The sequence below is a fragment of the Pseudonaja textilis genome, chromosome 2, assembly GCF_049901715.1.
Source record: "Pseudonaja textilis isolate UNSWEBS1 chromosome 2, rPseTex1.2, whole genome shotgun sequence".
Lineage (NCBI taxonomy): Eukaryota > Metazoa > Chordata > Lepidosauria > Squamata > Elapidae > Pseudonaja > Pseudonaja textilis.
In genome coordinates, this window is record NC_141991.1 from 139207628 (window position 1) to 139225084 (window position 17457).

General features: G+C 38.3%; 1 protein-coding gene across 2 annotated transcripts in view; it reads right to left on the reverse strand.

Annotated features, from left to right (window-relative positions):
* Positions 1–513: 513 nt before the first annotated feature.
* LOC113444902 (gametocyte-specific factor 1-like) overlaps positions 514–17457 on the reverse strand; it is a 49636-nt gene continuing 32692 nt past the window's right edge. For both annotated transcript variants that reach the window (XM_087925492.1, XM_026713843.2), the window contains exons 5-8: positions 15486–15566; positions 15120–15180; positions 10446–10540; positions 514–1328 (exon numbers count right to left, since the gene is read on the reverse strand). In XM_087925492.1, the coding sequence (XP_087781618.1) occupies positions 1315–1328; positions 10446–10540; positions 15120–15180; positions 15486–15566 (251 nt within the window). In that variant the 3' untranslated portion in view covers positions 514–1314. The remainder of the gene's footprint in view (positions 1329–10445; positions 10541–15119; positions 15181–15485; positions 15567–17457) is intronic.

Consider the following 17457-nt stretch of genomic DNA (forward strand, 5'->3'; position numbering starts at 1 on the left):
CCAGAGTGAGACCTTGAAGAGAAACGCTTAATATAAGGAGTAGCTCTGCAGTGCATCCTTGTATATTCTAACAGCAATTAGCAGATTCAGTGTGCTACTAAGTCCTATTTCATACACCAAATGAAATGAGCTCTGTTCTTATTTCTTCTTGAGGTAATGCCCAGAGACAGCCAATTAAGTAGTGTTGGGACTGCAATATTCCTGAGAGAGCTAGGAGGTAGCCCCTCATCCACATCAAATGGTTGTCTTCCGGCACTGTTTTTGATAAAATTAAGACACAGCAACTTAATTACTGAGAACTATTTTAGTTAAACCTTTAAACTGAGTTTCACAGTAAACATTTTTGCAGAAACAATCAGAAAAAGGAAATTTTACCAGTAACTGAAGTAACTGCTCTTCAGCATCTAAAATGATTGTAGTAACAGAACATTACAATCTTCCTAAATATGAATGCATTTGTTATTTAGATTTTGCCACTGAAACTAACTAGAGTTGATGAAGAAAGTCTTCAAGTAAACTGGAAATCTTTATTCAAGCAATTGATGTTGTCATTTCCCCTCAAATATAAACCTCAAAATTTGCAAGATGGACCATCACATTTGTCAAAATATATCTGAACACACCAAAAGACAGCTTTTTACATCTACAAAGGTTTAAAGCAAACAATGTTATTTTTTATGCTTCCCATTTCCCCATAAGGTTACTCTGCCATACTCCTTGACTCTATAAAATAAAACGAAAATAAAACTGGGCCTTAAAATATGTCATAAATCATTCAGAAAACTGAATTGCAGCATCAGATTTGTTTGTGTGCTAAGAAACAGATCCCCTATCTTGGAAATGGGGATGAATCATGACTTGCCATATCAAGGCATTTATTTAACTGGGGTGGAAAATATGTGGTTTTCCGAATATTGGATTCCAATTTTTGGGAACTGCAGCTGGCATTGTCGATAACAAATGCTAGGAATTATACCTCAACATCCAGAAAGCTACAGAGTCCTTGAATCCTATAGTAAACCATTTTCATTGTCTGGAAATTTCTTAAACTCCTTGGTTTTATACCAAGTTCATTTACTTTACTAGCCTTTTAGGAGTGAACTTCTATATTCATAGTAACAATTAAACAACACGCTGTTGGCAACTATATTGTTAACTGGCCCATATGCAGTTAAGAACTTCAATTCTTTTAATTTTGCAATCTCAAACAAGAAAATAACTTGGCATCAGTGTCTTTGCTGGCATTTCAATCTTTCTGAGAATAGATAATGAATACTTGAGAGCCAATGGAAGGAACAGCTTTTGCCATGGGCTTCAATTTTCAGCATCTGCAATTAAATGAAAAGCAAGCAGTTTTAGACCTTAAAATAGAAGCTATGATAATCTACACATGAGAAATGTCAGGCAAACCAGTTCTGTGGCCCCACAACAGCCATTATCTCAAGAAAACACCACCAATTCTTTACATGGTTAGCATGCTTGCAGTGATAGGCAGGACAAACAAAATGTCTTAACCAGAATGAGGTGCAAGTGCAGAATATGTCTTATCCATATGCACTGTGGCATATATATATATATATATATATGGATCTTTGGTTGTTCGGGTTTTCTCCCGCGTAAGATTCAAAGTATCTAGGCAACGTTTCGATGAAGTCTCATTCATCATCATCAGGCCTCTGTCTTCGGCTTTTGCTTCTCGGAGTAATGTGAGCTTGCAGCTGCTTCTTCCTTTTAACTGCTAGTGGGGGTGTGACTTGATTGGGTGGGGGCTTGGCTGTGTTCTGATTGGGTGTGTGTGTGTTCTGTTCAGGTGGGGGCTTGGTTGTGTGGGAGAAAACCTGAATAACCAAACATCCATACACACACACACATATTTCTTAAGTTTTCGTGGGTACTTACAGGTATGGTATTTAGCTTTGTTCGGGTATTTTCCCATGTCATTGTAGTTGAGCTTTTAAAGTTGGAGCAACGTTTCGGCAGAATCTCATCTGCCATCATCAGGTGAAGCCTGATGCAGCCTACAACTTTAAAAGTGGGAAAATACCCGAACAAAGCTGAATAACACACACACACACAAAGCTGGAAATTGGTTGAGACTTTTGTAATGCACTTGAACAAAGCAAATTCTTCCAAACCATTGTGTGAATTAACTCCAGGCTGCATTCCCAGAAGTGTCTTTCTTAGCTAGTTTGAAGCAATGGTTGAGGCACACAGGAAAATTATTTAGCAGTAGTTCTCCCTTATTCTCTTATTTGGTATAGTGTGGTATAGTAGCTCAGATATTGGAAGTCTAATAGACAGCACCCAGTTCAAACCCATTCCTTCCAATAGAAGCTCAATGGGTAACAATGTCTCTGACTGAGCTATTTATAAAGTTATTATTCTGGGAAAAATAGGGTGTTATGCATATTCCCTTCAGCCCTTGGATGAAAGCTAGGGTATAAATCAAATTAATGAATGCAAATCTATGTCTCAAACTAAGCTGCTCATAAGGTTACGTTCTGAGGAAAAATAGGAGGAAAGGGCCCCTATGCATGCTCCTTTCAATTCCTGGATGAAAGATGGGTTATAAATCAAATTAATGAATACATAAATATTTATATTTGTCATGGAGAAACTGTAATCTCAAGGCCCAATCTTTTTTTGGGGGGTGAGAAAGTTCCATACATTCTCTGCTAATTTCTCACCCACCGCTCCCTGGTAGAATTAGAATTAAAAAATACGACAGAGGGTAGGGCAAAAGAAACCTGGAAATACAGTAAATGTAAAGTGATTACTGTGTATATTTGCATTTCACAAAATCAAAATATTTAATGAAACAGAAGAAAGAACAGAACTGGGAGTCCTTTATAATCAGATCCTATCTGTATCTAGCCATTACAATTCTCAAATGTTATCCTTAAGTTGAGGTAGGGTTTTTGAAAAAAAAAATCAGTGATATACTAAGGAACAATTATTTATGCAATTAGGTTATTTTCTTATAATATTTTCTCACTGATCTATTTTCCCTATTGGAAAATAACAGACAAAGCTATTAGTGACTAATACTGAGCTATTACACATTATCTTTCAAAGGACTTTCATGAGAGTTGTACAATGTCTAACACAAAGGCACTAACTGCCTGTTATTTTCTATACATTTTGGACTTCAGCTTCCATTAAACTCAGCTAATGACAAAAGATTTTGTGGAAATTGTCAGAACTCCTTCACACTTTTGATCTAACAAAAGTTTTAAAAATAACTTCCTAAAATGCAAAAACATTATTTGGACATTTGGTCTAGTGAACAAATAAAGGCTTTGAACAGAACACTGGCCTTTCCATTAATTTTCTAATGCTGTAAGCATTACTTACTTAGTAGTATTAAAGGTAGTCCTTGTTTAGCAACCATCTGAAGTTAGGAACCCCCCCCCAAAGGTACCTATGACCCAGTTGCAGAGATCTAACAGTAGTGTACACCCCTTGGCGGTCTCATCACTGCATTTTGGATGTTTGGCAAATGGTTCACCCTTACAGCTGGTTGTAGTGTTCCACAGTGACATTATGCAATTTATGGTGGGTTGTTTGTTTTTTTTGGTGGAAATTGGCCTTTTTGTTGGTTTCTGGCAAAAATAACACCTGTTAGGAATGTAGTCACATATTTAACCCCTGCAGCATTTGCTTAATGGCTGTGGGGAAAAAAGTTTGAAAAATTAGGTCAACGTCTCGACTTACGACATAACTTACAATGGAAATTCCGGGCTCCGTACAGTTGTAAGTCAGGGTTCTCTTTCATTTGCTCCAGCAGTAGAGAGCAACCTCTCTCTATTTAAGGGCCGATAAGCAACAATCAATCAATCAATCAATCAATCGGAATAGAGCTGGAAGGGACCTTGGAGGTCTTCTAATCCAACCCACTGATCAAGCAGGAGACCCTATACCATTTCATTTCAAAAACTGCCTGTCCAGTTTTTTCCTCCAGTGATGAAGCCTCTACAGCTTCTGAAGGGAAGCTGTTCCACTGATTTAATTGTCCTCACTTTTCGGGAGTTTCTCCTTAATTCCAGGTTGCTTCTCTCCTTGATTAATTTCCATCCATTATTTCTTGTCTTGCCTTCTGGGGCTTTGGAAAATACGCTGACTCTCTCTTCTTTGTGACAGCCCCTCAAATACCGGAATGTTGCTATTCTATCACCCGTAGCCTTTCTTTACTCTAGATTGGCCATAACCAATTCCTGCAAACATTTTCATGTTTTTGTCTCCAAGCTTTTAGTCATCTTAGTTGCTGTTCTTTGCACTTTGTCCAAAGTCTCAACATCTTTTCTGTAATGCAATGACCAAAACTGGATGCAATATTCCAGGCGTGCCCTTACTAAAGCTTTATAGAGTGGTACGAATACTTCACATGATTTTGATTCCAATGCCTCTGTTTATACAACCAAGGATTGTATTAGCTTTTCTAGCTGTTGCCATACACTGCTGGTTCGTGTTTAAGTGATTGTCCGCTAGGATTCCAAGATCCCTCTCACAATTACTGTTTTTGAGCCAGGTTTTGCCTACGCTGTACTTGTGCTGTTGGTTTTTCTTGCCTAAGTGTAAAGCCATGCTTTTCTTCACATTAAATGTCATGTTGTTGGATAGGGCCCATTGTCCAACTCATGTTAACGTTCTTCAAGCAATGTTAACATTCTTCAAGCAATGTTAACATATTTTGTAACATTTCAGATATAAACAGCCAATGTTAAAACAAGAACTTAGCCCAATGCTTATTTTTCCAAAGTAGTTGAAAGATATCTTAGCCATAATTTAGAACAGAAAACTCAATATAAAGCTAACTACAGGTAGTCTTTGACTTACAACCATTTGCTTAATGGTGGTTTGAAGTTATGATGGCATTGAAAAAGCTGTCCTATGATCCATTCTCAAAGTTATGACCGTTGCACCATTCCCATAATCACTTGATTGTAACTTGGATGCTTGGTAATTGGCTCGGTTTATGACATTTGTCCTCTGCTGTGGACAAAGTGGTGCGATGGTCACAACTCACCTTTTTCAGTGCCATTGTAACCATTATTAAATGAATGGTCACAAGTCCAGAGCTATCTGTAATGACATGAGAATAATCTATACCACACACTTTTTCCTAAAAAAATGTAAAGCAAATTTGATATAAAACTCTCCCAATGCTATCTTCTCAAGATAGTTCAGTTAGACAGATTAATAAAAAAGAAGGAACATTTGGATTACTGTTCTAAAACACTGGGGTTAATGGAGCATTTTAAACTGAAGAGTGACTCTTAAGTTACTTTCAATGACACTCAAATGCTGGTGTTATTATTTCCTTAATTACCTTATGCAAGCTAAGTCACTGTCTTGCACTCCATCGTAATTGCTCTAGTTTTAAAGTATGTGTGAGACCAGTGGAGCTATATTCTGAAAAACTCAGAGCTTTCAATAAAAGTACAAGAAAAAGATTGAGGGATCATAAGACTTACTTTCCCAGCTCAAATCTTCCTTTGGGCCAAATAGCCCACCCCTTTTTATTATTATTTAGCTACCCAAGGTTTGTCCTATGGAAAATCCTCACTTCAACCTCAATTATCTTTTTCTCCCTTCATTTTTTCAGCACATATGCAAATATGCATGTACTTACATGCCAAAGAAAATTATCTATTGCTTTTTCCCAAACACCTTTTCAAATTTCATACATCCACCCTCATCTACAGCAAGCTGATTTATAAAGTAATTTATGTGCCATACATCTATACAACCAAATCTATTTTAGTTATATTACCTTAACATCTAATCTCCTGAGAAATTGGAGGATGGACATTAAGCAATGGGCACATAATTCTCTTCTTCCAATGTTTTATAGCTGGCACCACTAGATTCACTGTCTAAAGCAAAATGGGTCTCTTTCTTTCAGAGAAGCAAAAATCCCAAGATAATCCTCCCGTCTCCACCTATCCCAATGTTTAATGGCAAATGTAAAAGGACATCTTTGCATTTATGCCACAAATCTTGTTTGTCAGAAGAGGGGACTTCCGGTTTGCAGCGCTTCGGTGCAGGCAGGAATCCGCGACTGTGCGCGGTTTCTGCCTGTGTTCACTGCCCGAGTGCCCCGAGCCATTTGACTTCGGGGCTAAGCCACCTTTGCAGAAGGTGGTGAAGACTGGGGGGCTCTGGCAGGGACGAGAGACATCGCATCTCTCTTCCCTAGCCGGCAAAATCTCCCTCTCCGAAGGCAGCTGAGCGGCGGTCTGTAATGGCCGCCACATAGAAGAGCTCAGCCGGAAAAAGAAAGTGCAGGAGGAGCTGTGAAGAAGTGAAAGTGATCTTTGCTGACCGGGACAAAGCAACAGTGAAAGTATCATGATATTTAATACTTATTAAAGATACATTGTTCCCAGATTATGCAAGCGGCGAATGGATATTAAAGGGAAAACTTTTTTTCTTTTCACTCTCCTTCCAAACGGAACAGCGATAGAACTTTGAGAGAAATCGGAAAACCCGCATTGGAGGTATGCTAAATGCTAAAGACTATGCTAATGTTAAGGGGATATGGATTTCTAAATATTTAAAGAAAAATCTTCTTTTGCTGCAAGTGGGAAGGGAGAGGAAAAAAAAATGAAGTAGAATTTGAAAACACGGAGCAGACTGCCTAGAATTTTAAAGAGCCATTTGAACATTAATAAGACTTCAAAAAGACATATTTTAATTGGAACTTTGTGATTTAACAGTAATCCCAGAAAAAGAAATGGAAGAAAGGAAAAAGTGCTAAAAGAAATAGTTTATCTGGATTGTTTGGTGACTTGTGATCTTTTGGGAATTTTTTTTTTTTTTTTTGCTTAAAAACACTCGGGTGGTTGTTTTGGGAAAATTTTTTCCTCTTTATAATGGCATTATCTTTGGATGAATCCAAAACTGAATACCAAAAATATAAAAAGGAAGAACAAGATTGGAAAGATACTTTGGGCATTCTTTTTCAATCTCTAGAAATGGCGGTACGTACTTATGGAGAATCGATTGCGCAGCAGGACGATTGGGATAAAGAAGAAACCATCTTTGATGAACATGTGATCCTATTTGGGGAGGAGAAGAAAGAGGAAAAGAAAAAAGGGATTTGAAGACCTAAAAAAACAACCAAAAAAGATAAAAATGAGTTGAAAGGTGGATACAAGGTTAGAAAACAACAGAAAGGGGGAAAGCAGAAGAAAAGGGAGGTGGAGAGGCAAAGGGGTAAAAAGGGTAAGGAGAAGAATAAGCAAGGGAGAAAGGAAGGGATGAGAAGTCTTAATGACGGGAAGCAAGATTTAAAGAAACAAAATTCATTTAGAGACAATGGGTAAATTTAATTGAAAGAGATTCTGTAAGGTACATAAGATTGTGTTTTTATATGTGTTTTTAGAATAAAATGCTTAAGATATAAATGAGTATTAATATGTATGATTAAAATGGTATTGACAGTGGTACTAGCCACATTATATATTTATGAATCTGTTCTTTTGTTGTTGCTGTTCTTTCTTTTTTCTTTCTATATAATACATTGTGTAATTTTAGAATGTGCTAAACAGAATCCTAATACAAGTTATGTGTGATATTAAGTATTATTAGGTTAGGGGAAAGAGTTAAAGGCGTCATACTCCAATCAGTGTACAGGAGAAGTTTTGTTTAAAGAGAAAAGATGAATGGATAGCTGAGAACAGACAAAGAATGACAAGTATTATGATTTGAACTGAGATGAGATAAGTAGAATAAAACTAAGAGAGTTAAAAGAAGGAAGAAGCTATATAGAAAATGGAAAATGGTAATAAGATATGGAATGGTATATAAAAGGAACATGATTTTTGAAGTTGTGTCTGTACGATAAGTTTTAACCCGGGATCAAGCAACTTTCAGAAAAGATGTTTTATGTTTTGTCTGTTTGTGTATTGGAAGAGAACAATGAAATTGTAAATAAGACAGATGGATATAAAAAATGTATACAATCTAAAGTAAAAGAGATATAATTTGAATAAATAGAAGGAAAGGGAGTAATAAAGAGAAGTTGGGATAAGACATGAAGTTGAACAGATAAGGTAAATATATATATTCAATTGTGTTTATATGGAAATGTGATAATTTGGAATTACTCTGTCTTTAAATAAGATGTATTGGTTTTTTCAGAAAAAGATTTCTTATGTTATTATATTCTATGTTTTGTTTGTATATTGTTTTGTAAAATTAATAAAATTTGCTTAAAAAAAAATCTTGTTTGTCAGAAGAGAAAAATAATTGCATTCATATGAAGTCATATTTAACTAATGATGTCCCAGAAAATATTTTTTGCAAGTTACTTTTTCAAACACAATCTCTGGCGCACACACACAAAGCTTTAGCTGTTCTAAAATTGTGAGGCCCAGTTTGCATTTTTTTTTTTTTAGTATTTGATTTGTCAATCGCTTACAAGATACAGGTATAAGAATAAATAGTTTTGAATACATGAGATTCTTATAAGAAAAATAAAAAACAATAGGACTGGGATGGTAGGCACGATTGGTGTGCTTATGCATGCCCCTACAGGCCTCTTAGGAAGGGGGTGAGGTTAATAGTAGACAGTCGAAGGTTAAAGTTTTTGGGGAAGAAACCACAGAGTCAGGTAGAGTATTCGAAACATTGACCACTCTGTTGCTGAAGTCGTATTTTCTGCAGTCAAGTTTGGTGCGGTTAACCTTGAGTTAACCCAATCATATGCTATATATATAACCAGGAAAAAGAAGCACTGGAAAACAATTGCATTCTTTCTTATATCTGATTATAACTTTAGAACTGGACGAAGCATTTTGTCACCCCAGGGATAGAACTGGAGAGAAAAAAAAATGATGTTAGTCCAGTCATTCCCCTTTGTTCCTGCCCAGGGAGAGACAAGAATAACAATGCAACATATTCCAGATTGTTGCAGCTTATGAGTTGTCCTGCAAACCAAGCCTAATGCAGCTGTTTACTATGAAGTTCCTACCAAATTTAACAGGAATTAATACGAAAAATCAAACAACTGTTAAGATGCTATTTATGCCTCTTCTTCTCTAGCACTTATATTTCAAAGCAACTGTTTCAGAGAAGTCAGGGGTAAATAGCGCCCCCTATTGTCTAGTGAGACAAAAATAATGAAATCAAACACTTATCCCATGACAGCTACATAAAAACGTCACCCAGCTGGCTTCATGTCCAAGGTGGAACTGTCACTCTCCCAATTTCCTCAGGACAAATCAATTAGATTAGTAACTTGCCTTCTATTCCTGCATCATCTGGGACAAACTGAGCAACATAGTAGTTTTAAAGTTTATTAATTATCTGCCTAGGGAATAATTCCCATGAACAGAAACCCTGTTCATTTGAAATCCAATTTAATTTTCTTCACATTTCAGTGACTGATTTTCATAAGCATTCTGAAGACAATTAAAATTAACTTGTTCTTGTAAAAAATCATATTTTTAAATACGTCTTATATTTATTGACCCATATTCATACTATATGTGCACCTGGTCCATGTATTAATTTTATGGTGCAACCCTTAGCCCTTAGCAGAGACAGCTGCCTCTCATCAAGGTGAACAGATAGTATATTCATTTAGCGAACAGCAATTATGAGCGTCTCTTAATGACAAATAAGGATTGCTATAATGCTCAGGCATATAAATATTTCCATCAGATGTTATCAATGAATAATGAACGGTATTATTAACCTTAGGTGAAGTGCATACATAAGTCTTCCTAGCTTTTTACCTATTTAACCATAATGGACATAGTTGTCAGCACATACCGCACTGAGATTATGCGCTTTGTTCGGGTTTTTTTTTTTTTTTTTAAAGAAAAACCACAATATGTTCTGTTAATATGAAACACTCTACTGTTTGGGAGTGCTTTATGGCAGGGGTTTCCAACAATACTGGTATTCAACTAGTTCTGCCCGGTTCTGGAGAGCCAGTAGGAGCGATGAGCAGCGGAGACCGAACCGGTTCTCTCCATTGCTCTAATGGGACTGCTGTTGGGCCCACCCGCCTACCCTCCCATACTCACCTTTATCCGCTGAATTTGAAGTGCAGCTGCTTTGCGCGGCACAGAAGAGTACTGCATGGCAGCTGCTGAAGCGATCAGGAGATTGTGCAAGGTAGAATGCCTCTGCGCCTGCGCAAACGCCTCTGCACCTGTGCAAAGTGCGCATTTGGTGCACGCAAAGTGTGTGTATGCGTGCAACGCGCACCCACCAAACCACGCCCACCGAACTGGTGGCAACAATATTTGAATCCCACTACTGGTCTCCAACCTTGGCAACTTTAAGACTTGTGGACTTAAACTTCCAGAAAATCCCTGGCTGAGGGATTCTGGAAGTTGAAGTCCACAAGTCTTAAAAGATGCCAAGGTTGGAGACTCCTGCTTCATGGTACACGATCCAAGACCTACTATGCAGGGAACATCATTACTTACAGTTCTTCCATGGCAGAACGAAAGGCAAAGTTCTAGGAGCTCGCAGGCCTGAAGCTAGATGGCTCCTATGTCCTATTATTGGGTTGGATCTTGGACTGAGGAAAAGAAAAAAAAGGAAACGTTCATGCTCCTGCTTTTGCTTAAATGTAACGTGCATTTTTTACAGGAGGCAGAATAATATGTCGGTAGTCCTCGCTTAGCAAGCATTCATTCAGCAGCCATTTGAAGTTACAACAGCAGTGAATGAATGGTAGTCGCACTCAGTCCCTGATGTTATGGTTGTGCAGCACCTGCATGATCATGTAATCAAAATTTCAGGTGCCCAACAGCCTACCTGCACTGGATTCCTACCAGTCACCCGCCTCTATGCCTGCTCTTTTGGGCTGCCCTGCATTTTGCTACCTCTGGGCTCTGCCACCTCAACCATCCTGGGTTCCTCTTTGCCAACCCTGCACGCTTCCCCTGAGTTGACCTTTTGTCTTCTTCTTCCTCTCACTGCTAAGAAGGGATACCTGGCCATACCAGGCTTTCTTCCCAAGACATACACATTTCTTGTAAGGCTTTGGAAGAGTTCAAAGCTTCGCCAAGGCAGATATGCACAATTCGGGCAAGGCGCTATCGCATTCCATGGGCTGAACAGAGACCAGGGCGAGAGAGACAATCACAGTGTCGGGCAGCCAAAAGGGCAGAAATGGGGGCAATGGCTTAGGTTGGGGTGGGTCCTTGCCCAGGGGGATTCGATTAACACTAGCAACAGGGAATGCCTGGATTGCCATTGGTAAGTGGAGTGATCATGGGATACAACCGTATCACTTAGCAACAGAAATTCCAGTTCCAAATACTGTCATAGCTCAAGGACTACTGCTTTGTTCATTATTCAGCAATAATTTTTAAAGTTTTTGTAGGTCAGGACTAATACCCCTGTATCTTCCTCAGTAACAGAAAGATAAACAGATTTGCCACTGACATTTGCTACAGTTCTACTCAGCATTTAATTGTGCTATTTCTGGTACTGAACAATCTCTATTCACCCCCCCACCCCAGGTTTGTTGCCATTTTATAATTAAACTAAGATTGATAAATGAGCAAGCAACATTACCACATTAGCTCTTAACTAAGCCCCAAGACGGGAACTTTCAAATAATAGATTGTTGAATTCTTACATTGCATTATCTGACATTTACATGGAGAAGGGATGTTATTTTTTGCTTTATTTAATAAAACAGAATAGACAAAAAGAGTAACAAAAGCAAAGAGAAAACGCAGCTTGGTTGATTTGGGCATTTATTTGCATAACAACTATATAGAAACCTAGCATATATTGCTGTAGCTGGCAACTGAAGTCTACTTTCTCACAGTTGCATAGGTTTATCTTCAGGATCTTCTGAACAGCAAGCAGAGGAAAAGAAGAGATGTCAATAGGATCTCTCTCTCCCCACTCCCTCTTTCTCATCCTGTATCTTTCTGCCTCTGCCTCTGCCTCTGCCTGCTGCCGGTGCCATCATGTGAAGACAAGCCTCCCACAACTGCCTACCCGCTCTGACCCATCGACTCTTGGCTTTCCCGCAGCCTGCGTGGCATATCCGGATTGCCTGCCATCCCCCCACGCCTGATGCTATCTGATGCTTGGACAGGTAGTCAATTCACCTGCGCTGTGCGGGCTACGTAACCAGAGTGTGCTGACCAAGGGGCCAGCAGGTTGCAGCTGCCGGACAATGTCAGCTCCCATGCACTCGCCATCTTTTGTGCGTGTGCCAGGGTGGGATAGGATGCCCAGCCGGGCTGATCACCCTGAAATCATGTTTCCCCAAAAATAAGCTGCAGTGCTTATTTTGGAGCCCCCCCAAATATAAGGGCAGGTCTTATTTTCAGGGAAACACGGTACCTGCATTAGCTAGGCTAAGATACAAGGAATGTCCTATCAAACCAACTCATTATGCAGTTCACTAGAAAGGCTCTCTTCAAGTTGGTTAACTAATGCTACTTTATTCTTACCCACATCTCTGGAGTAAAGCTGGAAGGCAGCTACATACAGCCACACTTTTGATTTTAACTTAGTGCAATTAGTATATTTCAATTAGCTGACACTTTTCTATCTGAGTCATTAAAGGTGGATCTTGATTGTAATTACTACATTGCTAGTTTTCAGGGCTGGTGGTCTAAAACTGGATTTGCCTTTTGGGCAGTTCTGTCTATCAAGCATAAATGCCACTCAAGAACTGGGAAATTCAATGACAAGGATATATATAATTCATATAAAATGTTAATGATGAAAGCTTTAAACTTCTCTGAGTTCCATCACAAGGAATGAGGTTGAAAAAGCAGTCAGAGGCGGCCAGTACCATGTTTCCACAAAAATAAGGCCTAGCATGATTTTTCAGGATGCTCATAATATAAGCCCTACCCCCCCCCCCAAAATAAGCCCCAGTTAAGATCGTCAGTCCTGTGGGGTGGGGTGGGGTGGGAATGGGGTGGCTAGGATAGGAAGTGGCGAACGTACGGGGGCCGACGATGTTCCAGCAGCAGCCACTGACCCATAATCTGTGATTGCAACAGGCAATAGGAGTTTAATCTTTCCTGTTTGCTGCCTTGCATGGGTGACTGCTTGAGGCAATTGGTTAATGTTGATATCCACCTGGTTTTAGTGCAGGTTTGCTCGAGGAAGATGCTGACAATTTGTTTCAATAGTCAACAACTTAATAAGAGGATCAATCACTATGATCAAAAGTTGCAGAGAGGAAGCATCCCTTGTAAAGGGAGTAAGGAGTCATTGAAATAATCTCACATGGTCTTTTTCCAAATCCACCAGACTGTACAGATACTTCTACAGATTAACAGAGTTGGAAGGAATCTTGTAGGTAATCTAGTCCAACATCCCCCCCCCAAGCAGAGACCCTACACCATTTCTGACAAATGGTACTCCAGTCTCTTCTTGAAAGCCTCCAGTGATGAAGCTCCCACCACTTTGGTTGATTGTTCTGTCAGAAAATTTCTCCTTATTTCTAGATTGAATCCTTGATCAGTTTCCATCCATTATTCCTTGTCTGGCCTTCAGGTGCCTTGGAAAATAGCTTGATTCCCTCTCTGTGGCAGCCCCATAAATATTGGAACACTGCTATCATGTCTCCCCTGGTCCTTCCCTTCACTAGACTAGCCATGTCCAGTTCCTCTAACCGTTCTTCATAAGTTTTAGTCTCCAGTCCCCTAATCATCCTGGTTGCTCTTCTCTGCACTTTTTCTAGAGTCTCAACATCTTTTTTATAGTGTGGTGACCAAAACTGGATGCAGTACTCTAGGTGTGGTCTTACTAAGGCTTTATAGAGTGGTATTAGTACCTCACTAGATCTTGATTGTATCCCTGTTAATGCAGTTTAGGATTGCACTGGCTTTTTTGGCTGCTGCTGCACACTGCTGGCTCATATTTAGCTAGCTGGTTGTCCACTAAGACTCCAAGATCCCTCTCAGAGTTACTGCTATTGAGCCTGGTTTCACCCAGTCTATATGTGTACTTTTGGTTTTTCTTGCCCAAGTGTAAGACTTTACTTTTTTCTACATTGAATTTCATTTTGTTAGATAGGCAATAACAGGAAACAGTTAATTCAGGAAATCAAGCTAAAAAAACCTCAATTACTATGGTTCATTTTAAAAAAATTAGGTTGTAGTACAAAAACCTAAGTGACTACAGGCAGTCCTCGACTTACAACAGTTCATTTAGTGACAATTCAAAGTTAGAATGGCACTGAAAAATGTGACTTATGACCATTTTCAAACGTATGGCCTTTACAACATCCCCGTAATCATGTGATCAAAATTCCGCCTTCTGAGAAGCAAAGTTAGTGGGGAAGCCAGATTCACTTAACAACCAGGTCACCTAACTTATCAATTGCAGTGATTCACATCTGTGGCAGGAAAGGTCGTAAAATGGGGCAAAACTCACTTAACATAAATTTTGGCCTCAATTGTGGTTGTAAGTGGAGGACTATCTGTATATTTTACACACATTCTATCTAGATAATGCTTTTTGCAATGCAACACAGCTTAGAAGGGTGAGGAGGAATGACAAACTGATGGTGTTATCATTTTGATAATTACTAATCCCCTTATTAGCTTGGGAAGTACTTTTCACATCTAGGTCATGACAGGTGTAATATTAAAGGGTGGACTTAAAAAAAAAATCACAGGTGCAGCAGCAAATATTCTTCAGTGTTACCACGAAGTGATGGCAGGAAGAAGAAATGCAGTTGGTAACACTGGGGGAGCTGAGAAGAAATCCTGCTGGTTTTGCTTTCTTTGCAATCCTTTGCTACCCTAATGAAGCAATGCTAGCTTTGCGACCAGTCAGTCGTAAGTGTGAACAGATTGCAAAGTGCCCAGACCGTGATCACACGACTGCGGTGCGCATGTGTGATATTCTGCATTAGTTGGAAGCTTTATCCTTTCTGAGGCCATCCTTAATTCAAACTGTCAATAAAGCAAATGGTCATAAGTTGAAGACTAATCTGTAACAGTGCACCAAAGAACAAAAAAAAAATCTTTTCTAAATGTCAGCAATAAGCCACAATGTCTCTAATTTATAGCAAAACTTTTCAAGAAAAATTCCTAAGAAAATTTCTCTATTTAGATTAAATAGGAATTGTAGAAGGGTTGGGAGAATGAAAAAGAAACACAACTTACCTGTTCACTGCATAGCAGCTTGTGCCCCAAATAAAGGTAGAGTCTGATTGGTCTGCTATATCTATTATTGCACAAAAATATCAGTTTTTACTTAAGGAAAACAAAATAAGTTCCATTTTTTTTAAATTAAAAGATAAAAGCAATCTAGGGTTTGGTGTCAAAGGAAACAAAGCAGAAATATAATTAATCTACATGAGAATGCATAACCTTAGGTTGTAAAATATTCTAATTTCTGCTTAGCCAAGGATAACAACAGCACAAGAGAGAAAATAATGGAACAGGGGTTTCTTTTCAAATTAAATATCATTCAAAAAGAGAAAGGGAGGGCTCAAACTTGCAGTATTCTATCAACTACACAATTCTCACCTTTGTCCCAATCTTCTTCACATGGAGGAGATTGCCATGAACTTATCACATTCACTTTTCTTTTATTCTCTGCTTGACTTGCTATAATAAAAAAGACAAAATCATGAGGAAAAAATACTTCTAAAATGACCCAATTTAATGCTGTCAGCATTAATCTTTTGGACCACATTTGACTATACTATACTAACCCATCTTAAGGGGTACAAATGGCTTCAGTTAGAAATGATGGAGCTTAATGGCTATTAGGTTTGGTGGCAATATAACTGATTCTGAAGGCCCTTCTTTAAAACATTGCCAAGAAAAAAATCCCCATGACCACTTCTTCCATTGGTTTGAGTGATAGTAGCACTCAGTAAGGTCTACATCTTCTATAAGAAGGGTGCCAAATCCGGTGCAGGCCGGATATGTCATGTGGTCACGCCCACCCGAGCTCTGCAAAGGGAAAATGTTGTTATATATCCTGTGACAGCAACACGACATCATAAGTTTGACACACATGTTCTGTAACATCTATCTGGAGGCCCTAGAAAATGAAGGAGCACGAATTAATTTTGAGTCCCAATTGCTTCCCACACATGAACATTTAAGAGCATTGAATTAAAACACTGTATTTTTTTTTCAAACTCCAAACTAAAAGTCTGAAATACTGAGTTCAAATTTAACTCCCTTCCAACTGCAAATATAATGCTAGTTCTCCTTACTTCTCTTGTCCCAATTTATTTTTTTACTTACAATCAGGAGTCAAGCTGCAAGAACATATATCATTTTCCCAGAATAACCCCCTTCTCCTGCCTTAATTCAACATGTAAACTACATTACAGTAGAACCTCTGGTCATGACCATAATTCGTTCCATAACTTTGGTCGCAACCTGATTTGGTCGTGACCCAAACCTAATTTTAAAAATTTGGTGCTTACAATGTGAATTTTTTGTTCGGAACCCGATTTGGTTGTGGTCAGAAGCGTTCACGACCAATGGTTAATGTCAATACATTACATTACATTACATTTGACAACAATTAAGTCAGTGTGATGATATTTTGTTAAATACAGGCTTCAATTTGATACTCAATTACTATGAAGCACTGTTGCACTGGCTCAGAACAGTAGTTACTCCCAGTTTTACAGTACATTGGGTTAATAAGGGATAAGTATTCAGGTTTATGCCAAATGATATTCAAGCTGTATTGGTTCTTTCATACTTACTTATCCTGGAACATTTATATATATATTAGAGAAGAGGTCTTAAATATCTAGTGAGGTTTTGATTTCCAAAGTACTTCAATCTGAGTGGTTAAAACTTTTTTTTCAATCTAAAGAACTGAGAGAATGCTTTCTCCTTGCAATATCAACCCAACTAGCAGATGGAAAAAAGCTACCCCAGTACCTACAGAAGGGTTTATTCTGTCTAGACTCAATATGTTTCATTCAATCTTGATTCCCACACTACAGAAAGTGGAGGGGCTAGGAATTCAAGAATGCCTCTTCTCAGTAAATGCCCAACCTTTTGGAAAATGATACTTCCTAAAATAAGAAATGCCTCACGCTTCCTGGTTTTTAAAAAGTCCTTAAAATATTGTATACTATGGGTGCTGATGGTACTGTAAGTTTTCTGATGATTTTTAATCACTTTTTATGTGCAGCACTGTAAATCATCTAGTTATTTAAGCAATGGACAGTCTATAAATGATTACATCAATCAATCTCCAAGTATGATGCTAACGTTTAGTTTCTTTTATATTATATATAACACAAACTAACATTTGTTGACTAAGAACACAATGACATTCAATTTTATGAAATAAGTGAATATAATATATAAAGATATATATGGCTTTTGTCCTTGCTTGCTTCACTCCACTGAACAGGAGATGCCAGTGACCCAAATTTATTATTTCCAAAACCTGAACCCAACTACCTTTTACTATAACATGTACAATTTATGTTACAATGTTTGGCAATAAAAAGTCACT